General features: G+C 33.2%; 2 protein-coding genes across 3 annotated transcripts; one reads left to right on the top strand and one right to left on the bottom strand.

The window, feature by feature from the left end:
• The first annotated feature begins 1,651 nt into the window (after nucleotides 1-1,651).
• LOC107921058 (50S ribosomal protein 5 alpha, chloroplastic) lies at nucleotides 1,652-2,575 on the top strand. Its single transcript, XM_016850913.2, has 2 exons — nucleotides 1,652-1,977; nucleotides 2,092-2,575. The coding sequence occupies exons 1-2, from the start codon at nucleotides 1,887-1,889 to the stop codon at nucleotides 2,427-2,429; spliced, it is 429 nt and encodes a 142-aa protein (XP_016706402.1). The 5' UTR covers nucleotides 1,652-1,886; the 3' UTR covers nucleotides 2,430-2,575.
• A 1,058-nt stretch (nucleotides 2,576-3,633) lies between these two features.
• LOC107920926 (short integuments 2, mitochondrial) lies at nucleotides 3,634-11,825 on the bottom strand. Of its 2 annotated transcripts, XM_016850759.2 has the most exons (8): nucleotides 11,563-11,825; nucleotides 11,354-11,458; nucleotides 10,900-10,977; nucleotides 8,180-8,321; nucleotides 7,997-8,067; nucleotides 6,769-6,865; nucleotides 5,649-5,863; nucleotides 3,634-3,991 (listed from the first exon to the last, which is right to left on the bottom strand). In XM_016850759.2, the coding sequence occupies exons 1-8, from the start codon at nucleotides 11,728-11,730 to the stop codon at nucleotides 3,752-3,754; spliced, it is 1,116 nt and encodes a 371-aa protein (XP_016706248.1). In that variant the 5' UTR covers nucleotides 11,731-11,825; the 3' UTR covers nucleotides 3,634-3,751. The 2 variants fall into 2 exon arrangements, with proteins under 2 accessions (XP_016706248.1, XP_040943456.1); XM_041087522.1 differs by lacking the exon at nucleotides 11,563-11,825 and having other exon boundaries at nucleotides 8,740-10,977.
• Between the last annotated feature and the right edge of the window lie 12,930 nt (nucleotides 11,826-24,755).

A 24,755-nucleotide genomic window follows, 5' to 3' on the forward strand; every position in this document is an offset into this window, starting at 1 on the left:
CAGTCAGTCACATCCATGTCTCTATCTTCTGAGAGTCATCCACTCCGATGCTTAAGACAAAGTATCTCCCAAATTGGATTTGATAGACAACATATTAGTCTTTCAATCAGTTTTCTCATTTTCGATTAGACTAATGACATGTTTAGGTTCGTCTATTAATAGAATTGTCTTTCCGTATTATGATCCAACCACATAATACTATTTAGTATTAATTTAAACATTATACAACCAATGAGCAACATTTACTTCTATTTTATTTTTCATGCAAAAATCATGTGAGGACAATATACAAAGTATTAATGTAATTCATTAATAATTTTATTAACCAATCTATTCAAAAAATTACAAGTGTACTTAGACGAAAATACTACACTTAGGGCACCAAATCCAACAGTTACACAGTTTAATTTCCACCTGTCTGCGGGCCTTACCTAGAAAGTTAATCCACTATGTTCAAAAAAGTACAAGTGATGATTTAAGTCTTGCCACTCACTGTGTAAGATGTAGTAACCTCACACCCAAACAAAATGCACTCACAAAATGGTTCCTAATAGAATAGTATAAATTGTTAATTCTTTCATACTTTTTACCTAGACAAGCTTAAACTATATGTAAGTTTAAGGCTTGCTAAAATATAGATCAAATACTATATCAATTCCCACCAAAGTAGCCTACAAAACTATACTACAATTATCCTAATAAAGACTAAGATAAAGGGAAAAAAAATCTTCAAGATATTCTTTTATGTCGCCTGATCCAATCTTCATAAAATAAGGATTTCCATTTGTATGATCTAGTTGGATCCAATCATTTGTGATTTGTTCCTCCATTAGATCAATCTTCAAATATAAGTTGAGAACACTTTCAACATATTACAAGTTCAAGATCCAAACAAATTTTGTTCAAAAGATAGTCTACTCTAAAAGAGACAAGTTATGATTTTAACTCATCAGAAATTGCAACTGCTCTTGTAATTTGAACTATAATTGCTCCAACACATTTTATGCATAATTTAATGTCTTTTTCCGTTATTATATGTGTTTTAAGGATAATTTAGTAAAAAAACTGTTACTAGATTATCTTCTATTCTCTCAACCTAAAAATATAATTCACATTCCAATCAATCAAATAATAAAATAAAATTTAATAGTGTCAGTAATATTTGTTTTTCTTTTCTAAATTCTACCAATAATATTTTAAGTAATATAAATAAAGAATAATCATATTACTAGAAGTAATCACACCTTCCTTAACTCAAATGTCCAAAGATTTGAACATTATATTATTACAATGATTTAACTTTTTAAGTCAATGATATATAGTTAAAATTGAATTATTATAATAATTTATGCAAAACATGAAAGAAAATTAAACATAACATAAGAAAAATTATTAAAATATGACAGAAATATATGACTATGTAAAATATAGGTAATGGTCTTATAATGCCTTGAATATGATAATTACACCAAAAAAAACATAAAAAATACAAGACTTTTTTTCTTTCTTCTTCCCTTTCCTTCCCTTTTTTTTTTCCTTATTCCTTTTGATTTTTTTTTAATCAACATATAGTCAAATAAAATTGTCGCATTTTTTATTGAAAAAAAGTTTCAACTATAACTTTTCATTTTTTATTTCTCAAAAAAAAACTTTTCATTAAAATGTCAACTATAGTTAGGTGTCTTAAGCAGCATTATATATATGTATATTTTTAGGCTGTTGCCATGTCCATGACTTAGTGGGCAGTAGGCCGGCCAGATGCATAAGCCCATCGAGGCTTTATTACTTTATTTGCTGTTTGATTTTATCTATTGTTTCGACGGTGTGAAGACGGGGTAGAAAAACGGACCATTTATGTAGCTTATCCAAATCGAAAGTACAAAGAAATGGCTCTCCTCACCTTTAATCCACTTACCTGTCTCTCTTCTTCTCCGGTTCGTTCTTGCTCAACGTCGTTGCCCATCGTTGTTTTACCAAGTAAGTTCGCTTTTCATTTAACGTCATCTTCTGTGTGGTTTTTCATCGAACACTTTGTTGTCATTGATGTAAACATTCTTTATCTTGTTTGAAATCTTTTGTATTCGTCGTCAGTTTCCAGGTTGCGGGTGAATAGAATCGATGACCATTGTTCAAAATGTTCAATTGGCACACAGTTTGTCCCCAGCAAGAAAAGATCGGTGATGACTGTGAAAGCATCTTCTGCAAGTACTGATGGCGAGGAACAGGTTCCGGCGGAAAGCAAGAAGGAAGATTTACCAGTAGGGCAACTTCCTTTAGAATCAAAGATGCAGCAGATGGCGGAGCAGAAGATGAAGATGAAGATGGCGAAGAAGATAAGGCTTCGTAGAAAGCGACTTGTCCGCAAGAGAAAGTTGAGGAAGAAGGGACGATGGCCGCCTTCTAAGATGAAAAAATTGAAGAATGTATGACCTTTTGCTTACTCGTTTCAACTTTCCTCTTCCTACTTTGTAGATCTTATATACTGTTATGCAGTGATGACCTTAATGAACTGAATCTGCTGTTATTCAATTTCATTATGAAAACTGAAAGATAAATGCCTAAAGTGCTTTCCTGATTTTGGCATCTCTTATGCGAAATGATGCTAGCTATACGTTCCTTTGATTCTTGAATGCATCTGATTCCGAAGCATATATATATGATAATCCTGTCATTCCATTTCACTACCCTGAAACTATTTTATGAGACAAAAGAAAATGAAGGAAGTTGATTCATTCTTTGTTATTAGGATTTGGGTGAAGAATATGGTAAGCTATGTTCTAATGCAGTTATCTTACAATCAAGTATGCCCAAAAGATGAGATGCTTGTAATAATATATTTATTTACCTTGTTTTTGTATTAATAATAAAAATTTTAAAATAATATAATTATTTTTAACTTATCCTCATCGGGTATTATTGTAGATTGAAACAACAGTAATAATACATAATTGATGGATAAAAAGATATTGTCACGAGTATGAAAAATATCAAATCAATACATGGGTACATTATTAGTAAAACAATGTAATGGACTAATCCATTATAAGAAGAATGCTTTTTGAATTATTATGTGTTAATCATAACAATTTTCATAGTGATAATAATGTAAGTGATTCTTGAACTTGAGGTCACTATAATTCCAAACATCAAGAGGCGTATACTTTGACACAGTGAAAAATCTTCTGTTATGTACTCTAAAAATTGTTGTTAGATATACTATAAATTATGTAATGGGAATTGAGTGACTGATAAGATTTGTTCCTCCTACATAATAAGAGCGATGTCTTGCACCTTCTTATAGAATTAGAATAAAAATGTATAATCATACTCAAATTAATCGATATAAGATATCAAACTCATTTGAATATTTTAATCTACTCAAAATTTAGTATATAAAATATTGGACTATTCAAATCAAATGTGATTGTTCCCATATATTTATCACGCTTTTAAATGCACTTACAATTAAAAAATTAAATAAATAATGTGAGTCTCTTTTTTTTAATGGAAAACCGAAAATGTGAAAATCTCTTAAATGCACTTAATCTCTTTTTTTTTTAATCAACTATTTTTAACTTTGTTTTTAATAACTCTACTTGAATAGATTCCAGTGATGTTTTTAAGAGACCCAAATAAGAATAAATAGAGGATAATAAGCTACTGAAAACCGTTGAAGTGATACGATATACCAATGATTCATTTCCTCCCATTTGTGAAAATTAAGGACTAAAATAAAAGGGGGAAAGTTATTTTATGATTCAGGGACATCGTCAAGGACAAAAGAACCAAGTTTACCTGACCTAAATAAAGTAAGAAACTTCTTTGATACCATCAAACGGGATTCAGATGACTTATGAGGTATCCTCAATACTTTCTGCAGCACTTCATATTGATGTTCAACAAGGCACTCCATATCATTCTCATCTTCGATATTACCACCAAATTCGGACAGAGTTACATAGAGTGCATGTCGAACTTCTGCTACAAGATCCTGAAATTGAGAAACAACAAAGAGTGAGAACATTGAAATAATGATAAATGAATAAGGTTTTGTAGTTGATCCTTTTCTCTGAAATCTGAAAGTCGTAGAACTTATAATATCAAATAGGACTTAGTAAAAAGAATGAGGATTCAATTATGGCAAGCAGACAGAATTAAACCCAAGCTGCCGACATGTCGTTATAAATCATACATAATGTTCAAATATTTTCTCAAGAACGTTCTTTAACCCTTGTAAATTTATGAAAAAACATAATTACAGGTAATATCTTTTTCAAAATAATGACGAATATATGCACACACAAACAGGATTCTGATTAAATGAAACCTTTTGTAGTCTCCAAACTTATAAAACCTATCCGACTCTCAACTTTTTTACCCTATGCGTGTATATTCATAAGCAATTGGACTGCACGAGATGAAAGTTCCATGACATTTTCTCTAAACTTCGCACAATCTTCATAAACATAGCTGGAACAACTCTGTAAATCTTTTGCTACGCAAATAAGAGACTAAGCAACTCAACCTAAGAATATAATTCGAACTTTACATGGAATGGAAGAGACAGGCAACTCACAAAATATTCTAGTTCGAACTTTGCAACCCTGCATACTGGAGACTAAGAAACTCGACCTAAAAATATGGTCCAGACTTTGCTTCACATGCAAGATACCAGCAACTCCCAAAAGAAATTAGTTCAAACTTTCCCCATGTTTTAAATACAGACAGAAAAGGACAGCAGCAGTTTCCATTAAAGACAAACTACCTCTTACAGCCTACGTCTATTGCATTATACTAAGACTGATACTTATGCAATCAATATATTACATATATAAATCACACCATTTTCCTGGTGAATGTATAAATCACATTCTTTTAGGACATATGTCTAACCCATTGTGGAATCCAATAGAGATAAAGCCTTATTATTACCTTTCATTTCAAAGTAATTTTTAAAGGATAATTTCAGCTACACTACTCTAGACTTTGTTAGATGCTATAATGAGTGCATCCAGAAGATCCTAGTCAAATCGAAGTGTTTCTTTTCTTTTTAATTATTTTTTCAAATGCTATTACTATAACTTGAGACTTCAAGTGCTAAATTCCAACGTACTTTTATTTGAGTTATAGACCAGATGATCTCTTACAGAGTCAACACTTATTGTTATCTATTGTCATGGGTTACTGCCTGTGACTATAAGCCTCAAGTATAATCCTTTCTTGGAGAGTCACAGTCTACTGTGTACAAGTGTTGATGCCTTGTGTAAGGAGATTTTTGTGTGAAGGATTCAAGCATAGTGGTTATTGAGCTCCGAACAATCACAGATTTGAACATCCAGATTCATAAGAGTAACTATGCAATTCCACTTAGCCTTATTATCAGATTTCAACCTATCTATAATTTTGTCTTAAGATTAGTCAAACTAGTAATGCTCACATAAGGATTTGCTAAATTTGAAAGATCTTAATGAAACCTAATGCTGACCAAACATAAAAACTCAAAACAGTGAAATATCTAACAAAAACAAAAAACAGTATCATATCTAAGCACCGTGGACTACAATTAGACTTGACGACAAAACTGTAAAAAGCTTCTCACAGACTTGAACATCCTGAATAAGAGAGGAGAGAGTGTTGACCCTTACTACCTTGACATACAGCAGATCAGATGCATCGGGCAGCTTCTTCATTTTGGGCCGTATATCTTTTGGATTGTAATCTGGTTTGTCCTCAGAAATTTGGGTGGTCTCTTCTATTGGGTTAGCTAAATGCTTCCAGTGAAGTGGAGTGCCTCGAGTATTCAGCACAGTCAGTAGATATTGTACAATGCGATCCTCACCAACTACTGAATCCTTTACAGACCCTGCAAGTGCATCGAGGTAGTTGAAATTCTTTCAATAGCTAGGGTCAAATGCAGAAAACTGAACTTACCACTTTTATATTAGCCAAAAGGATTGCACGCAAAAAAAGCATGCCTCACTAAATCACCATTCTATTCTCCTATTTACTTTATTTTGACTTTTAAAAGAAAAATATAATATAATATAATATAATATAATAAATGATTTTTTAATTAATTACTGACCTAATTTTATTATATAAAAACCTAGTTAACTCCTAAAAGTTCAAACTTTTTAAGAGAAGATGAAGGAAATTTAGAGATAGTTTCTGACGATGATATTTAATTTTGTTCTTATGGTGTTTTATTTTACAATATATTAAGTAACTTATTAAAATTAAACTATTGAACAATGTTTCGAATTTATAAATTGAACTATATTAAAATTTATCTTTCTTTTACTAACTAATTAATACTTATTAATTATATGCATTAGTTACATATGTTTTCAAATACATTTTACATATATATTTATATTTATATGCTTGCGCCTCGGTTTACTCGGGCGAGCGCCTCTTTTGCACCTTGCACATCAGGCTATATAGAAGTCCTAGTGCCACGAGTGCACCTGGCGCCCTTGACAACATTGATCCTATCTCTTAAGAAAATTTTGAATCAACAATATTCAGAAAAAAAATGGTGCAGAAAAAATTGTCATAACAACTTCCCACTTGCATAAATGCAGCAACTGTCCAAATTCCTTTTGCAAAATGAAGTCTAAAACAAGATAAACATTCAAGAAACAGCAGAAACACTCCATATTTTGAATCCACGTATCAGAACCCCCATTTGAGTATAGATCTATTACAAAAGGAGCACATGCTTATATGATCCATACAGTGCGATAAAGGAGAGTGCAAAATATGTACCTGCCAGAGCTAGCTTTAACCCTATCTCTATGTTTGGGATGTTTGGGACTAGTACACCTGGTGTATCAAGCACATAAATGCTTGGTTGATGAGCAATCTGTAAGTTTGTGAGGACAAGGTATATTAAAACATAAGTCCTTAATATTATGTTGAAGTTACTATTCATGAATAAGAATGGAAGACAAAGTACTTTAATTGCAAATTACTGAAAAGAGAGAAAATGGAAAGGGAAAAAAAGATGGAAATGATTGTAGCAGAAGTAATAGAGAAACACGGGAAAATCTAGATAGTTCTTTAGAGAAATCATCATTATTAACTGTACATAAATCAAAAATAAAAACCAAGAAATTTTCTAAATGACCAAAAAAATTATGTTTGTTCAACTTTAATGCTCAAGACATCACCAAATCAAACCAATAGCTAGAGAAAGGTGACAATTTCTGTTGGAAGGACATGACTGCATCATACCAATGACCAAAAATGAAATTGAGAAAAAAAGGATTTAGTCATTAATCACATTAATCCTCTACATAAAAAACGACTAATATTACAAAGGTTAACGTGGCTGATATATCCATTTAAACAAGTCATAATAAGTTGATACGCATATAATTTAAGATTAACATGCTCAATCAAACAATGCCATTGTAATAGGAAATCTATTTTATTCAACATAACGATTGTGACAACAATTGTTATAACTTAAAAAAATAATTAAAAATATTTTCACAATTGAATTTGTATCAATATATTTTAAAAACGAAAGATAAAGATTGAAGATTTAGTAAAACTTCATAATATAATTAAAAATATCTTATATTTCTGCTTTACTTGGTAGTTAAGTGGATCATAAATAGATATGTATCTAAACAAGTGAACCAGCCATTATCCTTCATTAGTTTCAACATGGAGTCAATTTCACATTAACTGGGCCCAATATGACAAGTTCATTAATTGTCTTGAACAGTGACCTAATTTTACTAAATGCGCCAAAACCCACAAGGTATCTTAACTGGGAGTCGTGTTTGCAGGCCATGTTGGGCACTACGGTTCAAAGGCTAGACTTACTAGTTACAACCAGATTAAAAAGAACACGACGAAATGAAGTTCACTAAGATGACAAATCTTAGCCATGGCTTGGATGCCATAAAATACCTAAGTCCAGCTTGTATCTGGATTCATCAGGCACATGTATGTACAAAAGAGAGAGGGAAGTAGAACACTTGACCTTGTAACCAGCAATATCTTGAGTAACACCAGGCAATGGACCAACAGTAGCTCGTTTCATCTTCTCCTGCACTATGCATAAAACTCTATACTATTATTAATCAAGTCAATGTATCTGGATTAATCAATTTCCATGCTCAAAGATATTCTGTCTTAATATCAGATCTAAAAAGTAACTTCTTACGAGGAAAGCGAGTTGATGCAATTTGATGGATTGAATTTATCAAAGCTGATTTCCCCACATTAGGAACGCCAACTACCATAACAAGAAGGGTAGGCTCTCTTGAAATCACTTCCTTCAATTTCAACTCCACAAGATCAAGAAGCTAGAGCACATGAACCATCAAAGGGGAAAAAAGGAAAATGATAAAGAACAACATAAGTAATGGATGAAGCTGGAGAGCAATGTGAAGAAATAATATTTCAAGATCATGCAAATACTGCATGAATAAGTACATAAGCAACCAATCATAAGGAGATACAATACAGCAAGGTTTATTGACTGACAAGCATAGTCAAATATATTTAGCTCATGATTCAGATCATTCTAAATCAACATTAATAGAAAGTCTAGAAAAATAAAGTACTCGTATCTATTTAATAAACCCATGCGAAAAGAAAAAAATCATATTGAACAATCAATATCATAGGGTGGAATAGTAGAAGTGAGAACGTAAAACCACAGCTTTTATCTTGTCTAATCTAATCAGATACCAGTTCTTGGATAATAGCATACTACATTACCTGAAATGGCATTATCCAATGGAGACAATGTGCATAGAACCTGATCTTTCCAGTATAGACTTCAACCAGACATCAGCTTAAGTTCTGAATGCCCCAGAAATTAGGTTTACATTTTTAGTCCTCTTTTAATTCTAACAAATAAGAAGAAATATTTGTAACTTAAAATCAAGATACACGCATTTCATTGTTTATTTTATAATACTTCTTCCCTTGGAAATCTCTTCGTCCTAATGTCTCCTTCCCCAGCTCCCACAAATTGAAGGGAAATTTTCTAAGCATGCAGAGATAGCCCCCATTATCCAATGTAGAATGAAAAGGATAATCCCTGCACTTTAGGGCTTAGTTTCTCTAGTTTCCTAGTTTAAATAAAGAGATTAAGAAGGCTTTTCCTAGAATATATCTTGTTTTAATTTGATTGTCAGAAGCGATTTTTTGTTTTGTCGCTGCGCCTAGGCATGCATCTTGACATCATTATCTACATCTTTTTTCCATTGTTATATAAATTTCAAGTCTAAAAGATCCAATAGAAAAAATCATTTTATAAATTATAATCATGTCGGAAAAGAAACAACCTTCAGAAAAGCCATGGACGTTGACAATCATGTAATTATACGACCCTATCCAAAGACTAACTTCAAAGTGAAGATTTCAAGAAAAGAAATTGAATTGGTTCTCTTCTATATCAATTTGATCAATTTACATGGGTATTTGATACAAAATCAAGGGCAAGGATGTGCATCAAGAATTAACTTTTCTGAATGGTCCCATTACAAGGTCTAAAGCAAAGCAATTGAAGATAAAGTTACAAACTTTCGTGCAAGAATTTCTCTTTAAACAACTTGTAGAAGCTTGTGAAACTTCAAGAGACATCAAAGACAAGCATTGGATCACTTATCAAAATTTGGAGAAGAGCCCCAACTGAAGTGGGATTTCTGAAGGTCCCAATTGGAGTAGGAGAGTTTCAGTTGAAGTAGGGCTCTTCATTTTTAGAGTTTTAGTTGTTTTAGAATTTTTTTTAATTTAGGAAGCATTGAAAATTCGGTTGACATGAATAAAATATATTCTTAAACCGAGTTTAGAAGAGTTTTAGTTTGAGTAGAACTCTAGGACTTCTAGTTAAAGTACGATTCTATTATTTGAAAGAGTTAATATTTTATTAAAGTTTTGATGTAATTAGTACTCCTCCATGTCATGGCTGGTCAGAAATGGTAGTTTCTAGAATAGTCCAAGTCATACTAGGATTCGTGTAAAGGGTGACCAAAGTTCTTTATTAATCTTATTCACCCACGGCCCGCCCTTAATTATGGTTTCTGGATGTTTCTTTGGGATAATTGATGAGGTTCTCAGCACATATTTAGTACGTAAAGGTTGTAAATGAGATGTTTAGTGCGTTCCAAAATTGCCTATAAGGATACAGAGCCACTAAAGTTCATAGTGGAGCTGATTAGCTAATCTAAAAGGCTAAGAGAAGCTTACATGATGCAATTATGATTGTAAAAAGAGCTTTAGAAAAGTCTACTGGTGTTACTAGAAGTGGTGAGGTAATAATACTAGAGGCAGCATGAAGGTGCAATAGATGGGAAGTCTAAACTTTTTATTAGTTTTATGGCAAAGTTATTGAGGTTTTCACACAACAGGTGACTAACAATGCTGGGTTTCATTCAACTGATGTGCTAAACAAATTGAAATTGCATACTCACTCATTCTTCTTCACTTCAAGTTTGTAGCTCATGTAAGATGTTTGTAGGTGTCAATGCCTCTCAAGTGATGATCTTTTCAAGAAGGCAGAGGAGTAATCTCTTCAGTTACATCCTTGAGGACAAGGATGTTGTTAAGGGGAGGCTCCTTATACGTGCCTAATATTCTATTGTGCTGTTTTTAGTTTATGGTCATCGTTTTAGTCTAACACTGCATTAGTTTCTTTTAATTAGTTGTTAGCTTGTAATTAGTTACAACTTAGCAATTGCAAAATGCCATTCAAAGCATGTAACTTTGGAAGGGCGGTACACAAAATAAATATTCCTCTTTCCTGAAAACTCCCTAACAAATTCTTCTATTCTCTCATTCTTCCCTTCTTTCTCTTTCTTTTCTTCTCTGTTGGTCAGCCTAACCTCAGATGGCCCATATCATCCACAAGGGAAAGGAATCAAATCAACTAACCTTTCTGACAGAACTTCTGCTATGTGCACTTATAGGAAGGCAATCTTGCTTACACGAATCAAAATAACGGACCCATTTCTGCAGAAAATAATAATATCCCAATAAGCATCATATTCGCATCATATTCCAAAGACATAAGCTAACTGAGTTCATTTACACAAAACACCACATAATCTCAATACTGAAGTTTTCATTCGAAATAGAAATACAAAGAATTAGTAAAAACTATGTTCGGTTATTACTTCTGCTACAACTTTCTCACTGGTAGCTAAATAGCAAAACAAAGTTCGAGTAACTAAATGAATGCTTTTGTATCTTAGGGGGGTTTTTTTTTCTTTCTTTCTTGTAAAAACAAAAGGCAAATCAGCAAAAGCAACAATCAGACACAGCCAAAGGCTAAACAAAAAAAGGGAAAAGAAATAAAGGAAAGAATTGAATGCAAATATGTACGAACATTGAGGACATTGGAGTTGGCTAAATCTTTCTTGTTGAGAGCAATGACAAGTCTTTTAGCTGAGAGCTGAGGCTGCAAGTCTTGATTAGCAGACGAAAATGGAATCTGCAAATAACTATTTCTTTTTAACTAAAAACAACAGTAGAAAGAATTTTTGAAAACTTGAGGAGGAGTAATTGAAGCAAAATGAATAAAGAGAAAGGACTAACACGGGCATCACGAACTTCGATGACGAGGTCAGAGAGCTTGAGGCGGCTACGGATGGCGCGAGTGGCGGCGGCCATGTGGCCTGGGAACCAGTTAATGGCTCCACCATCTTTGCTGAATCCAATTTCTCCCACCTCCATTGCTTTCTTTATTATTCCTTTTTTTCCCATTTATTTCCTCAAAGTTGTCCCTCTTCTTCTTCTCTGCTCTTTTCGAATTTCGACAGAGATTATCACCGGCGAACTTCAAGTGAGATGAGAAAAACGAAACACTACTCTTTTTCTTTATTCTATTTTAGATGTTGAGCCCAAGTTTGACCCTAAATGAATTGGGTCTAAGCCCATTTTATCTAATATTAAGCCCAGAAATACTCCACACCTTTTTAGGCAGCTGCTGCGTTTGTTATTAATAAATCAAAATTAGGTATAATTTGAACTAGTGATTAATTTCTTTAATTGCTTTTTTTTAAAATTAATTAAAATTAAATAGTTGCAATTTTTTAAAAAGGTTTAATTAATTCATTTAAAAAAATGGCAGGATTGGTACAGAAAAAATTGCAATTACTCTGATTAAATAAATACATGCGTATTTGAACTTAATTAATTAAAATTGATTACAGATATATAGCTAGAATTAAGATTATTTGGGATTAAGTTATGAATTTGTCTATTAATAAAGGATATCATTTACTCTTTTATGCAAGTTATGATTCTGTTGTTGTGAATAAAGTCATGTCATGCACGAGACATGTATCTAACCTACCAACTTTTGACCCACTATCCTAAGAGTACACATTTTCAATATATTAAAGCATGCGAGTTATACTCATATGGCCATTCACTTATTCGGAATTTAGGTAAGTTACATCATTAACACCACAAATAGATAAATCGACAAACGAATATAAGATAAATTAAAATTAGGTATTGTCTGATGTATTGTTAATCTAAACAATTACATTTGTCTCTATTTTATGGAGTCAATCGAACTTTGATACCCATGCAAGTTATCTCCCCAATTAAACTTATAGGCAACGTAATAATCCTAACATGAATAATTTGTTCAAACTAATTTCATTGACCATGGATAATTTGGATTACCTATTGATATAAGTTATCTTATTGCATTATAACTCGATCATATATAACACAACTTCATATGAGTTAAACCATGTGTAATCGCTAAACCAATATCTGCTTATTCATTTTGCTTTATATGCAAAAACAAAAAACAAAACAAAACCATTGAGGACAATCATACAAAGAATATTACATAATCACGTGGTGATTTTATAATTTATTCAATCAATTTAGACAATTACAAGTAGGCTATGACAAAAGCATTGCAGTAAGGGCACAAATCTTAACAATCTCCCACTTGCTTGATTGAAGTAATTGAGTTATATTTTGCATTCTCATACCTTCATGTTTCTTAAATCTACTAGCCACAAGATTCAATGTAAACACATCCACATGATTGTTTTCAAATGCGATTTTGATTACATTTTACTATTCCATCACCTACCGCATTTGGTATGATATGATATTTGCAATTTATGTGTTGTCTTTTTATGATTTTTTTTCCCTTAGTATTTGTTATGGTCGCATTGTTATTGCAATACAATGCCTACGCTTTTAGAAAAAAATCTCATAAATATAAGTATATGTTATTTGATCGAAGTTTTAAGCATTTGCTTAAAGTTCATTAAGTTGGTGATTAAACCAGGATAGTTTGTTTGAAGAATAGTTTGGCGTTCGAACATGAATTCCCTGTTATAGTGCGATAGCTTTTACGTTACTAATTTTATAAAATGTTGCTAACACTTGTAAAGTTGCAATTATTTTATTAGAGAATTTTTTTTCAATGGAATCTGACTTCACGTACGTTGAGATTTAAGAGGACATGTTTCATAAACAATTTTCCAACAAAAATTTCTAAGTGCTGAAATTTCATTAAGAATCGAAGAAATTTGACAAAATAAGTCTACTAGTGCCATAAGAAGGAGCTAAGATATTGACAATTGAAAATGAGGCTTGATAAACCGTAGAATTAACTTATAACTTTTTTAAGAAGCCATTGCAACTTTGAATGTGGTGGTTGAAGAAAGATTATCCCATCAGGTATGCCATAAATTTATATAAACAAATTTCAAGTCGACTAATAACTTGAAAATTTGAAGACGAATGTTAGTTATCAACTTTAGAAGTTAAAATATTTGAATACTTCTTTAATTTAATATTACATTAAAGCAGTTAGCTTCCAAAGTGATTGAAATTTAATAGTAAAAATGGGTTTAAAGAGTTGCTTTCTTGAAGAGATTGATTCAAAGCTTGATCTTGAGTTGACAGGATCCACATAAAGGGTCTACGGCATTAGACTTTGAAAACAAGATTTTATCTTCCTTCTTTGAAGAATTAAGATCAAGAAGTAGTTTTTGATAATTTCTTGATCCAGCAAACTTAGAGTTCTTCTAATTCCTTCAAATTTATCCTAGAGTTTTTGAATCTTGCTCTTCTAAACTTCTAAAATTATTTATCACTTAATTTAATTTAATTAATATAGTTCCTCACCTTCGCTTAGGAAACTTAAATTTGAAATTTAGTTATTGTACTTTTATTTTTATAAATTTAATCTCTTCGTCTTTTAGATTTCAAATTTTAGGTCAAATTCTTAACACTATTAAACTTATTTTGTTAAATTTAAATTCATTACAAAATCATTTCTTTTAGTTACATTACCATCAAGTGAGTATTTTTTTTTATTTCAAAATTTCACATCAACAAATTTAACAAAAAAAATATATTATTACCAATGGAACCAGAATTTTGAAATTTGAATATAAAGGAATGAATTTCCTAAAATTAAAAGTATATGGATCAAATTCTAAATTTACGAAAAATATGAGAAATTATGAGATATTTTAACCAAAATTCTATAAATGATAAATGATGTGTGTCGACACCATTTTTTTGGTAAAACGGGGTCGACTTGGATTTTGAAAATGAAAACGAAAATGGGAGTCGCTACCAATCTTTTTTGATGAGGTGTGATCGGGTCACCTCATAAAACTGTTGTTTTTAATAAACGGTTTAGATTTATTAAAACAATGATTTTGGTCTGTGAAATTCAAAGAAACAAGTTTAGGAGTCGGATACGTACGAGAAAGGATTAGCACCCTCGTAACGCCCAAAAATTGGTACCTAGTTGATTAATTAGTGTCTTAATGTCGAAGATTGAAAACTTTCAAGAGTTTTAAAAAATACGATCCTTAAAAAAAACTTGAATAACATGGATTGAAATTTAAGATTCTCTTGTTCTGAAGGAATATCACATCTAGCACGTTAGGATACGATACTTTAAACCCTCGAAACTAAGATCACCTTATGGTTTCAGAAACCCATACTTTGAAGTTTTAAGAGGATATTTGGCTATTTGGTCAAACGAGAAATCGAAACCCAACACATTAGGGCACGTTTTCTCGAATTTCTAAATGCAAAATATTGCCTTTATTATTTTTTTGAGAACTCCTCATATCGAGGAAACAACATGTCATATCCAATGCGTTAGGACACAACGTATCAAATTCTCAATTTGAGAATAAATGCCAAAAAATTTGTTTATTTGAAAGATATTCGATTCGATTATCTCGGGTTTGGTAAAGAAATCATGTCCCGTAAGTTAGAACACGATCTTTTATTAATTCCCGAGACCGCTTAAAAACTTAAATTTGAAAAGATTCATGTATTTAGATTTATTGTGAAAATCGAAACTCCGTAAGTTAGGGTACGACCTTCTCGAATCTAAACACGAGATTTTGCTTATTCAAAAAATCATAATCTATACATTGAAATTAATCTAACTCGGAATAGTAGAGCATGGCGTTAATGTGCGTAGCAAACAATGATGAACACGATAATGGAAGCGTAAAAAATAGGTGCGTCATAGTAAACGAGATAAATAATAGGAGAGACAAATCGATCATATCACAACAAATAAATAAATGAATAGCTAAGACATTCTTTTAAAATAATAACGAACATATACGAAAATAAATAAATAAATATCGAGTGAAACAAAAATGCAATAAATAAAATTAATAAAACCATAAAAATTATAAGAATATGTGTGCATATATATATTAAAAATTGTCAAAAATATAACAAATATATATGTATATAAATTATAAAATATATGTACATATATGTATTATAAAATGTATATAAGTATACGTATATTTTAAGATAGTATATACAAAAAAAAAGAATATATGTATGTATATATATAGGAGTTATAAAATGTAAAACACATATATATTATAAGAATGCATGTATATATATTTTTTAAAGTTATAGAATATAAAACACATATGTATGTATAAATATATAAAACATAAAATATGTGCGTATGTATATTATAAAAATGTGTGTATGTACGTGTATAACAAAGTTTTAAATAAAGATGTAAATAAGCAAACAAATAACTAACTAAATAAATAAAGAATTAAGATAGAAAGGGCTTAATTGTAGCTTAAATTAAATTAGCAGGATAGATTAAAAAAATAAAAAATAAAGGGACCAATTTCAAATGCGCAAAGTAAAGCGGGGATTAATTGGGAAAATATCCCATTGACCTCCTGTGCTGCGTTTCAATGGACGAAAATGAAACGAGCGGTAAATCTTATGGCCCAAATCAAAAATAAAAAAGAATTAGATTACACTATGTTGCAAAAGCAGAGGGGCTGAACATGCAATTAGCCCCTCCCAACAAAACACGCGGATCCTGGTTATTGGGCAGGGTCAATTTTAGGTCTAAGACAAAACGGCGTCGTTTTGGCCACTGATGCAAGGGCTCAAAATGGCGCCGTATTTACCCCGTATAAAAGCCAAAAAAATAGATAAACAAATCAGTTTAGCCACCCCTTTAAAAAAAGAAACAGAGAGTTTGAAAACTCTCTCTTGTCCTCCCCAAGTCTGGCCAACAGGGCCGTAACTCGTGCCGTCGTGGCCGAGGGCTGGTGACGCACGAGGGCGCTCCTGATCAACGCGTTGAAGCGCATTCAAAGACCAAAGTGTTAGAATGGGGAAACAAGGAGGGAAAAAAAGTCTTGGTCCTTCCCTAAACCCGAATCCGACGGTGACGAAGGACCGATAACGACGGATCTAAAAGCCGATTCAGGTATGTTTCTTTCTACTTTTCCTCCCTTTTTATTATCTTTCGTATTTTAAAGAAAATAAACAAATAAATAAAATGGAATCAAAATAAAACAAAACAAACAGAGAAACTCTAAAATAAGAGGTAATCCTTTCTTCTTCTTTTTTGTATTTCTTTTTATGTGTTTGTAGCCGAAAAAGAGAAAATACAAAATGGCTCTTGTTGTTTTTTTATAGGCCATTACAAACTGTTTATTTTCTATCTTTTGTTTGTTTCTCCGTTGTATGCTTCTGCTGTTTACATTGATTTCTCTTTGTAGGTGTCAGGCGCGCGTGGGGGAGGCGTGCGGCGGTGGCGACAGAGGCAGTGGCAGTGGCAGGCCTAAAGGCGACAGAAGACCTAGGTGCGACGCACCTAGGGATTTTGCTTGCTGAGATTTTTTAGTTTGTAGGCTTAGGGTTTTTTTACTATTGGGTTGTTCTGATTGGATCTGTTACTGGGCTTGTAATTGGGTTACATGGACTGCTAGCCTTTTTTTTTAATTTTAATTTGGTCTGGTTTGGGTTTTGGGCCGGGCAAAATTTGGGTTTTACAGTTGCCCCTCTTTGCTCATTACCATATAACGGGAATGAAGCAAAGACTTTTAATAAAGACAAATTTTGCCCGGTCTCGCCGAGTCTTGACTTGCTTTGGTGTTTTTCCTCTTCAAGTAGCTTCGTTCTAGTCCACTGCATCTTATTGCTTCGATCCATTTCACAGCATCTTCAGAGAGATATAACTTCAATCTATTCTGCTGCAACTCTATAGAGATGGTTTTGGTCTACTTCATTACAACGTCAATGAGATAAGACTTGTTGCTGCAACCTGCTCCATTGCGGCTTCAGGGAGATAAGGTTTGACATGATAAGATCTGCTATCTTACAGTTTGCCCCACTGCAACTTCAAGGAGATAAGACTTGGAACTTCAATAGATTTGATCTGACCAACTGCAACTTCAGAGGTATATGATTCATCCTTTTAATCCGCTCCACTGCAACTTCAGAGAGATAGGATTAGTAGCTTCAATCTGCTCCACTGCAACTTCAGGGAGATAAAACTTGTATCTACAACTTGCTTCACTGCGGCTTTAGGGAGATAAGGTTGGTGGCTTAAATATGCTTCCCTACTACCTTGGGAAGATAAGATTTGTCGTCTTCGATCTGCTCCACTACTGCTTAGAGAGACAGGACCAGCTTTCGATCTACTTCACTGTCAGTACAGGAAGACAAGATCTGCTATCTTCGATCTACTTCGCTACCGATACTGGAAGACAAGATCTACAATCTTCGACCTATTCCACTACTGCTGAAGGAGACAATATATACTATCTTCAGTATACTTTGCTGCCAATACAGGAAGATAAGGTTTGCTATCTTCGATCCACTTTGCTGCCAATACCGGAAGACAAGATCTGCTATCTTCAGTCTACTTCGTTGTCAATACAAGAAGACAAGACTTGCTATCTTTGATCTACTTCGCTACCAATACAGGAAGACAAGATCTGCTATCTTCAGTCTACTTCACTGTCAATACAGGAAGACAAGACTTGCTATCTTCAATCTACTTCGCTGCCAATACAAGAAGACAATATCTGCAATCTTCAACCTACTCCATTGCTGCTCAGGGGGACAAGATCTGCTATCTTCAGTCTACTTCGCTGATAATACAGGAAGATAAGACTTGCTATCTTTGATCTACTTCACTGCCAATACAGGAAGACAAGATCTGTAATCTTTGACCTACTCCACTCCTGCTCAAGGAGACAAGATCTACTATCTTCAGTCTACTTCGCTGCCAATACAGGAAGACAAGGCTTGCTATCTTCAATTTACTTTGCTGCCAATACAGAAAGACAAGATCTGCTATCTTTGATCCACTTTGCTGCCAATACAGGAAGATAAGATCTGCTATCTTTGACCTACTTCGCTGCCAATACAGGAAAATAAGATCTGTAATTTTTAGTCTACTCCGCTGTAATTCAAGGATATAAGACTTGATATGATGATTTCAATCCATCCCACTACAACTTCAGGGGTATGGGCAACTTCATTGATCTGTTCTCTAGGGAACATGACCTGCAAAATCCATTTTATTGACCTATTTATGCCTAGTGTTTAGGATGTCATGATTAGAATGAATCAAATGCTCCTAACTAGATTTGAATGATTACATATTTGTATGAATGCAGAATGCCATTTTTAGAGAATGATCCCTCTTTATCGCTTAGGTCGTCATTGCTCAAAATTTATTAAGGTTCTATCACTGATGCCTTCTTATTCAGTCGGTGTCTTTGACAGAAAAACCAAAGAAATAGTCGTAATTTAGACTATTCTTTCTCCAATGCTTCTAACCTTTAAGTTGGTTAGTTCTAAACAATAGCCCTATTTCAGGTCCTCGTACTATTTAGAAGCTTTCAGAGTAATATGCAAAACTTCTTTTGCTTGAATATTATCAGTCCAGTAATCGTTATTTCAACAAAAAATGCTTGAAAAAGATTATCAAAATGGACAAGATTAAATTTTGTTGAGAACAAAGCTCAAATGAATGAATCAATCAAGATAGCAAATTTTGCTAGAATACAAAATGAGAATAAATTAATCAAGATGACGTATTTTGTCAAAAATACAAAAAATGAAAAAAATGGAAATAGGTGCCCCAAATATCGTAGCATGAGCTTCTCTGCCCCAAACTTCTTCAGGATCCTTTTGAACTTGATATGTGTTTAGAAGTCGTAGAAGACTTTGTTGATGCCCCCAAGATGTAGCATCTCTCCTTTTTATTAATTCGGAGAGGACAAGACTACCGCATGCCCCACCTTCAATCAAAATTTGAACTGCCCATTCCTGGGTTTTCAATTCAAAACCTCTTTGGTCTCAAGGTGCCCTTTGCGGGTTTTCACCTTGGCCTCTCATTTTTCTTTTTATTTTTTCGTTTTTATTTTATTTTTTTCTTTTTGTTTCTTTTTCAAATGAAAATTTATTGTTTGAGTCAGAATTCACAGGACTAAGCAGGTTCTTGCCGTCCATCTTGGTCAATATCGACGCTTTTTCAGATAAGGTATTCCACATAAGGTCCTTTCCAGTTTGGCATCCACTTTCTTCTAAAGTCCTTTTGTATGGGAAGGATATTCTTTGCTATTAGGTTCTCCTCATGAAATTCTTTGGGCGAACCCTTTTTTTTGTGAGCTCGCATCATTTGCTTTTGGTGTATTTGATCATAACGGATAGTTTTCAACATTTTCTCTTTAATCAACTTTAACTAATCATATCGGGCTTGGATCCATTCTGCTTCATCCAACTTCAGCTCTGACAAGACTCGAATGGTAGGAATATCAACTTCGATGGGTAAAACTGTCCCTATTCCATATATCAATGAGTTACCCCGGTTGAGGTTTTTTTCTTTTTGTTATTTTTTTATTTTTTATTTTTTATTTTTTTCCACTTGTACCGTTCATTTTGGGGTGACATGATGTTAATCTTGAACAGACTGCAAACTTCTGATATCGTGTCGTTGTTCAAATTTAGTGCATTGTCAGATATGATCCTTTTTGGCATTCCATACCGACATATGATTTCTTTTTTTCAAGAATTTACAGATTGCCAGCTTTGTGACATTGGTATATGAAGCAACTTCCACCCACTTAGCGAAGTAATCGATGGCCACAAAGATGAACCGATGACCACCAGAAGCTTTTGGCGAGGTCGGCCCAATGACATCCATGCCCTTCATAGAGAAAGTCTATAGAAAAGTCATAACATTAAGAGATGAATGAGGCATATGAATCTTGTCTCCATAAATTGGCACTTATGGCATTTCCTGGTATAACTGATGCAATCCCCTTTTATAGTGGACCAACAGTACTTAAATCTCATGATTTGCTTAGCCATTGCAAAACCATTAGCATATGTTCCTCAGACACCCTTATAGACCTCTTCCAATATCTTCTCAGCCTCAAGAGCATCCATACATCTTAGTAGCTCAGGCATATCTTGGTACGACCATGCGAAAACATTTTTGAATTGTTGGAGTAGCTTAATGGCATCTCGCTTTGTAAAGTAGGATATGTTTTTCGACTTGCTCTACCATCCTTAATAAATCAGGAGATAAGCTACAGTCTCGATCATCTTCGAAGTCTTGAGGTTCCTCTAAACATATAACTTGCTCAAAAGAAAGTTCTGAGTCACTAGCAGTGTCGCTCATATCATTGATATTTGGAGACCTGTTATAGGGACAAAACCAGATCCAAAGAATCTAAGAATATTTATCTGTATAGTATGATTATGAATGAAATGGAAACAATAAAAGAATATTTGCTCGAAGTGAGAAACAAAGATGCATTTTATTGAAATAAAAATATTGACCATAAGCCTATCTCACAAAAGGATTATTATTGCTCCTAAGCTTAGAGCAATAAGCATGTTTTGGACATTACTCCGAATTAGGTCTAAAAAATACAGGGATCTCCTCCACAGCCTCATTGTTCAGAACGCCTCTGGGGATATAGAAATAAATTCCTGATAAGTTTTTTATTTATTTTTTAGTTCCTTCTTCAAAGGCACAAACACCTTTCTTTTCCATACCATCGATATCTTTAAAGAATTCCAATTCTTTATCATTTATCTGGCTCTGTACTAGAGTTCTGAACTCAATGCACGTTTGGATTTTAGGAAATTTATTGTATGCAATGAAATGTAATGTTAATGAATGAAAAGATGCATGCAATGAATTGTAATGCAGATGCATAAATGCAAAAAAAAACGTTAATCTTGATTCAATTCTATTAGAACAACTTTTCTAGAAAATAAATCTCTTTACATAAAATAGATATTTACATATACGACATTGTCCTAATACTCGAAGTAAAGACATCGATCCTTTTCTTCAAATCCATATGTAAGATTGAATCTCGAAAACTCTTCAAAGGGGCACCTCCTCTATCTCCTTTTTGCTTGATCCGAGCTGCGACCCATTGTTCACTCATCCTCTTGATACTCATTGGCTTCTTTAAAAAAGTTGGCGTCAGTAGCTCTCGAATAGTCTTCGTCAGCTTGAGTCATCGGGCAACGAGGCATAGTCGTGTACTCATTCGCCAGACTATCACATTTCCCTCGTTAAGTTTTCTCGGACCATATTCAGACAACCGCATTGTCTTCTATTTTATCAAGAAACTCATTTTCTTATGAAAAGCTCTCTATTTAGATATTTGAATGTGAATCAACACCTCTTTTCTATTTGATGAAAATGCAAAGCAATTATTAACAAAACAAAACAAAATACGTCAGTACAGAAGAAATAAACAACATAATAGAACACCTATCTGGGTGACCACTAAGGTTTGGCGCGGCTTTACCTAGGGTAGGTTTTCAGGATTTACTATATGCGGCTCGGTTCTAAAGAAAGGGTACCCGAACTTGCAGATTCCTTGATCCTCACCCATTATAGGCTCATATGGGCCAAGTTCAGTTTAGGGGAATACATTTCCCTATGGCTGCACGGGGATGAAAATCTCACGAAGACATAGGCTCAGATGTATCCCGAAAGCGATCCGTTATCTTGCACGGAGGTGAAGACCTCACGAAGGAAATAGCTTCTCACTCTCACTTAAGACGGTATAATCGAGCGGTTATGTAATGCAATATGCAGAAACATATCAAAAAATCAAACCAATAAAGTGATTATAAACCAAAGTAATAACAACAAAACAGACAAAATGTTACAAAATGATCGTAGATTTACCGAATTTTCGGGTGACCTTTAGGGATTCGGTGTGGTTCTACCTAGGGTAAGCTCTTAGGGCTTATTATATGCGGTTCGGTTCTAAAGTAAGGGTACCCGAACCAGTAGATTCCTCGATCCTCACTCATTATAGGCTCATACGGACTGAGTTCAGTTCAGGGGAATACATTTCCCTATGGCCATGCGGAGATGAAAATCTCACGAAGACATAGGTACGGATGTATCCCGAAAGCGATTCACTATCCCATGCGGAGGTGAAAACCTCACGAAGGCGTAGTTTCTCACTCTCACTTAAAAAGGTAAGATCGAATGATCATGTAAATGCAATATGCAAAAACTATATCGAGACTTAAACAAATAAAGCAGATATAACAAAACGATGCAGACTATGTGCAGCAAAAGGATCGTAAATTTGAACCAAATTTTCCATTTTCGACAAAAAGACAAAAAATAATCAACTTGTGGCTTGACTCTCTTATTTATTCCCCAGTGGAGTCGTCAAGCTGTCGACACCATTTTTTTGGTAAAACGGGGTCGACTTGGATTTTGAAAATGAAAACAAAAATGGGAGTCGCCACCAATCTTTTTTGATGAGGTGTGATCGGGTCACCTCATAAAACGGTTGTTTTTAATAAACAGTTTAGATTTATTAAAACAATGCTTTTGGTCTGTGAAATTCAAAGAAACAAGTTCGGGAGTCAGTTACGTACGAGGAAGGATTAGCACCCTCGTAATGCCCAAAACTTGGTACCTAGTTGATTAATTAGTGTCTTAATGTCGAAGATTGAAAACTTTGAAGAGTTTTAAAAAATACGATCCTTAAAAAAACCTGAATAACATGGATTGAAATTTAAGATTCTCTTGTTCTGAAGGAATATCACATCCAGCACGTTAGGATACGATACTTTAAACCCTCGAAACCAAGATCACCTTATGGTTTCAGAAACCCATACTTTGAAGTTTTAAGAGGATATTTGGCTATTTGGTCAAACGAGAAATCGAAACCCAACACGTTAGGGCACGTTTTCTCGAATTTCCAAATGCAAAATATTGCCTTTATTATTTTTTGAGAACTCCTCATATCGAGAAAACAACATGTCATATCCAATGCGTTAGGACACAACGTATCAAATTCTCGATTTGAGAATAAATGCCGAAAGATTTGTTTATTTGAAAGATATTCGATTCGATTATCTCGGGTTTGGTAAAGAAATCATGTCCCGTAAGTTAGAACACGATTTTTTATTAATTCCCGAGACTGCTTAAAAACTTAAATTTGAAAAGATTCGTGTATTTAGATTTATTGTGAAAATCGAAACCCTGTAACACCCCTTACCCATATCCGTCGCCAGAATAGGGTGCGAGGCATTACCAGAACACATACACTTGTAAATGTATTTAACCGTATTATAAAATTTGATCTAAATTAAAACTTTCAAATTTTTAACATGCTTTTGTAATTCTTCACAATATATCCTCTAAATATTATATTCATAATAAATAGGGCCTACGAGACCCGATTTATATTCATGTAAGTCACAAGTCTTAACAATTCAATGCTTCATTTCCATTTCATTCAATTCATAATTTCTCATGTTCACAATTCAAATCAATTTCTCAATCCAATATACATTTCAATATCACAACAATTCTTTTAATTCAAATCATATCACTAGCAATAGGAATTTCTATTTACTTCTCATACAATTCAATATCATTAAGTTCAATACTAATACGTATTTACCATTTAACTTAACATTTATCGATTATGCCATTCATTAACACATTTATGAAATTCTTAATTTTGCAATGAAAACATCGCTTTAGCTTTTAATTTAGCTAAAATTAGATCATCATCAATCTCATAGTAACTATTTGAAATAAAACATTACATCATTTCTAATTCAACATTTATCGATTATGATTGAATATATGACCGATTTATACACAAGTCATTCATATATTTTCCAATTTTCTGCCTCATCATCTCCATTCCACATCCTTAATGTATATAACACGCTTAAATAACATTAACTATATTTTCACTATTTAATTATAAGTAAATTTAAATCTGTCTATCCGAGTCAAAGTCACTAAATTATTTATATCTTGAGTTACGAAACTTCAAATTAAGATTCGTTAATTATATCTGAAACTAGACTCACATATCTTTTAACCATAAAATTTTTAGAATTTTTGGCTTAGCCAATAAGTACAGTTTATTCTTTAAAGTCTCCCCTGTTTCACTGCTAGACAATTCCGACCCTTA

The sequence above is a fragment of the Gossypium hirsutum genome, chromosome D01 (genome assembly GCF_007990345.1).
Source record: "Gossypium hirsutum isolate 1008001.06 chromosome D01, Gossypium_hirsutum_v2.1, whole genome shotgun sequence".
In the NCBI taxonomy this organism is placed as follows: domain Eukaryota; kingdom Viridiplantae; phylum Streptophyta; class Magnoliopsida; order Malvales; family Malvaceae; genus Gossypium; species Gossypium hirsutum.

What these genes read in the sequence shown, in the direction of transcription:
- LOC107920926 (XM_016850759.2), bottom strand. Translation starts at nt 11,730, where the DNA reads ATGGGAAAAAAAGGAATAATAAAGAAAGCAATGGAGGTGGGAGAAATT. An exon ending in AAGATATTGCTGGTTACAAG is followed by an intron (nt 6,866 to 7,996) that starts GTCAAGTGTTCT and finishes ACAAACTTACAG; the next exon opens with ATTGCTCATCAACCAAGCAT. An exon ending in CTGATCTGCTGTATGTCAAG is followed by an intron (nt 3,992 to 5,648) that starts GTAGTAAGGGTC and finishes TCTCAATTTCAG; the next exon opens with GATCTTGTAGCAGAAGTTCG.
- LOC107921058 (XM_016850913.2), top strand. Translation starts at nt 1,887, where the DNA reads ATGGCTCTCCTCACCTTTAATCCACTTACCTGTCTCTCTTCTTCTCCG. An exon ending in GCCCATCGTTGTTTTACCAA is followed by an intron (nt 1,978 to 2,091) that starts GTAAGTTCGCTT and finishes ATTCGTCGTCAG; the next exon opens with TTTCCAGGTTGCGGGTGAAT.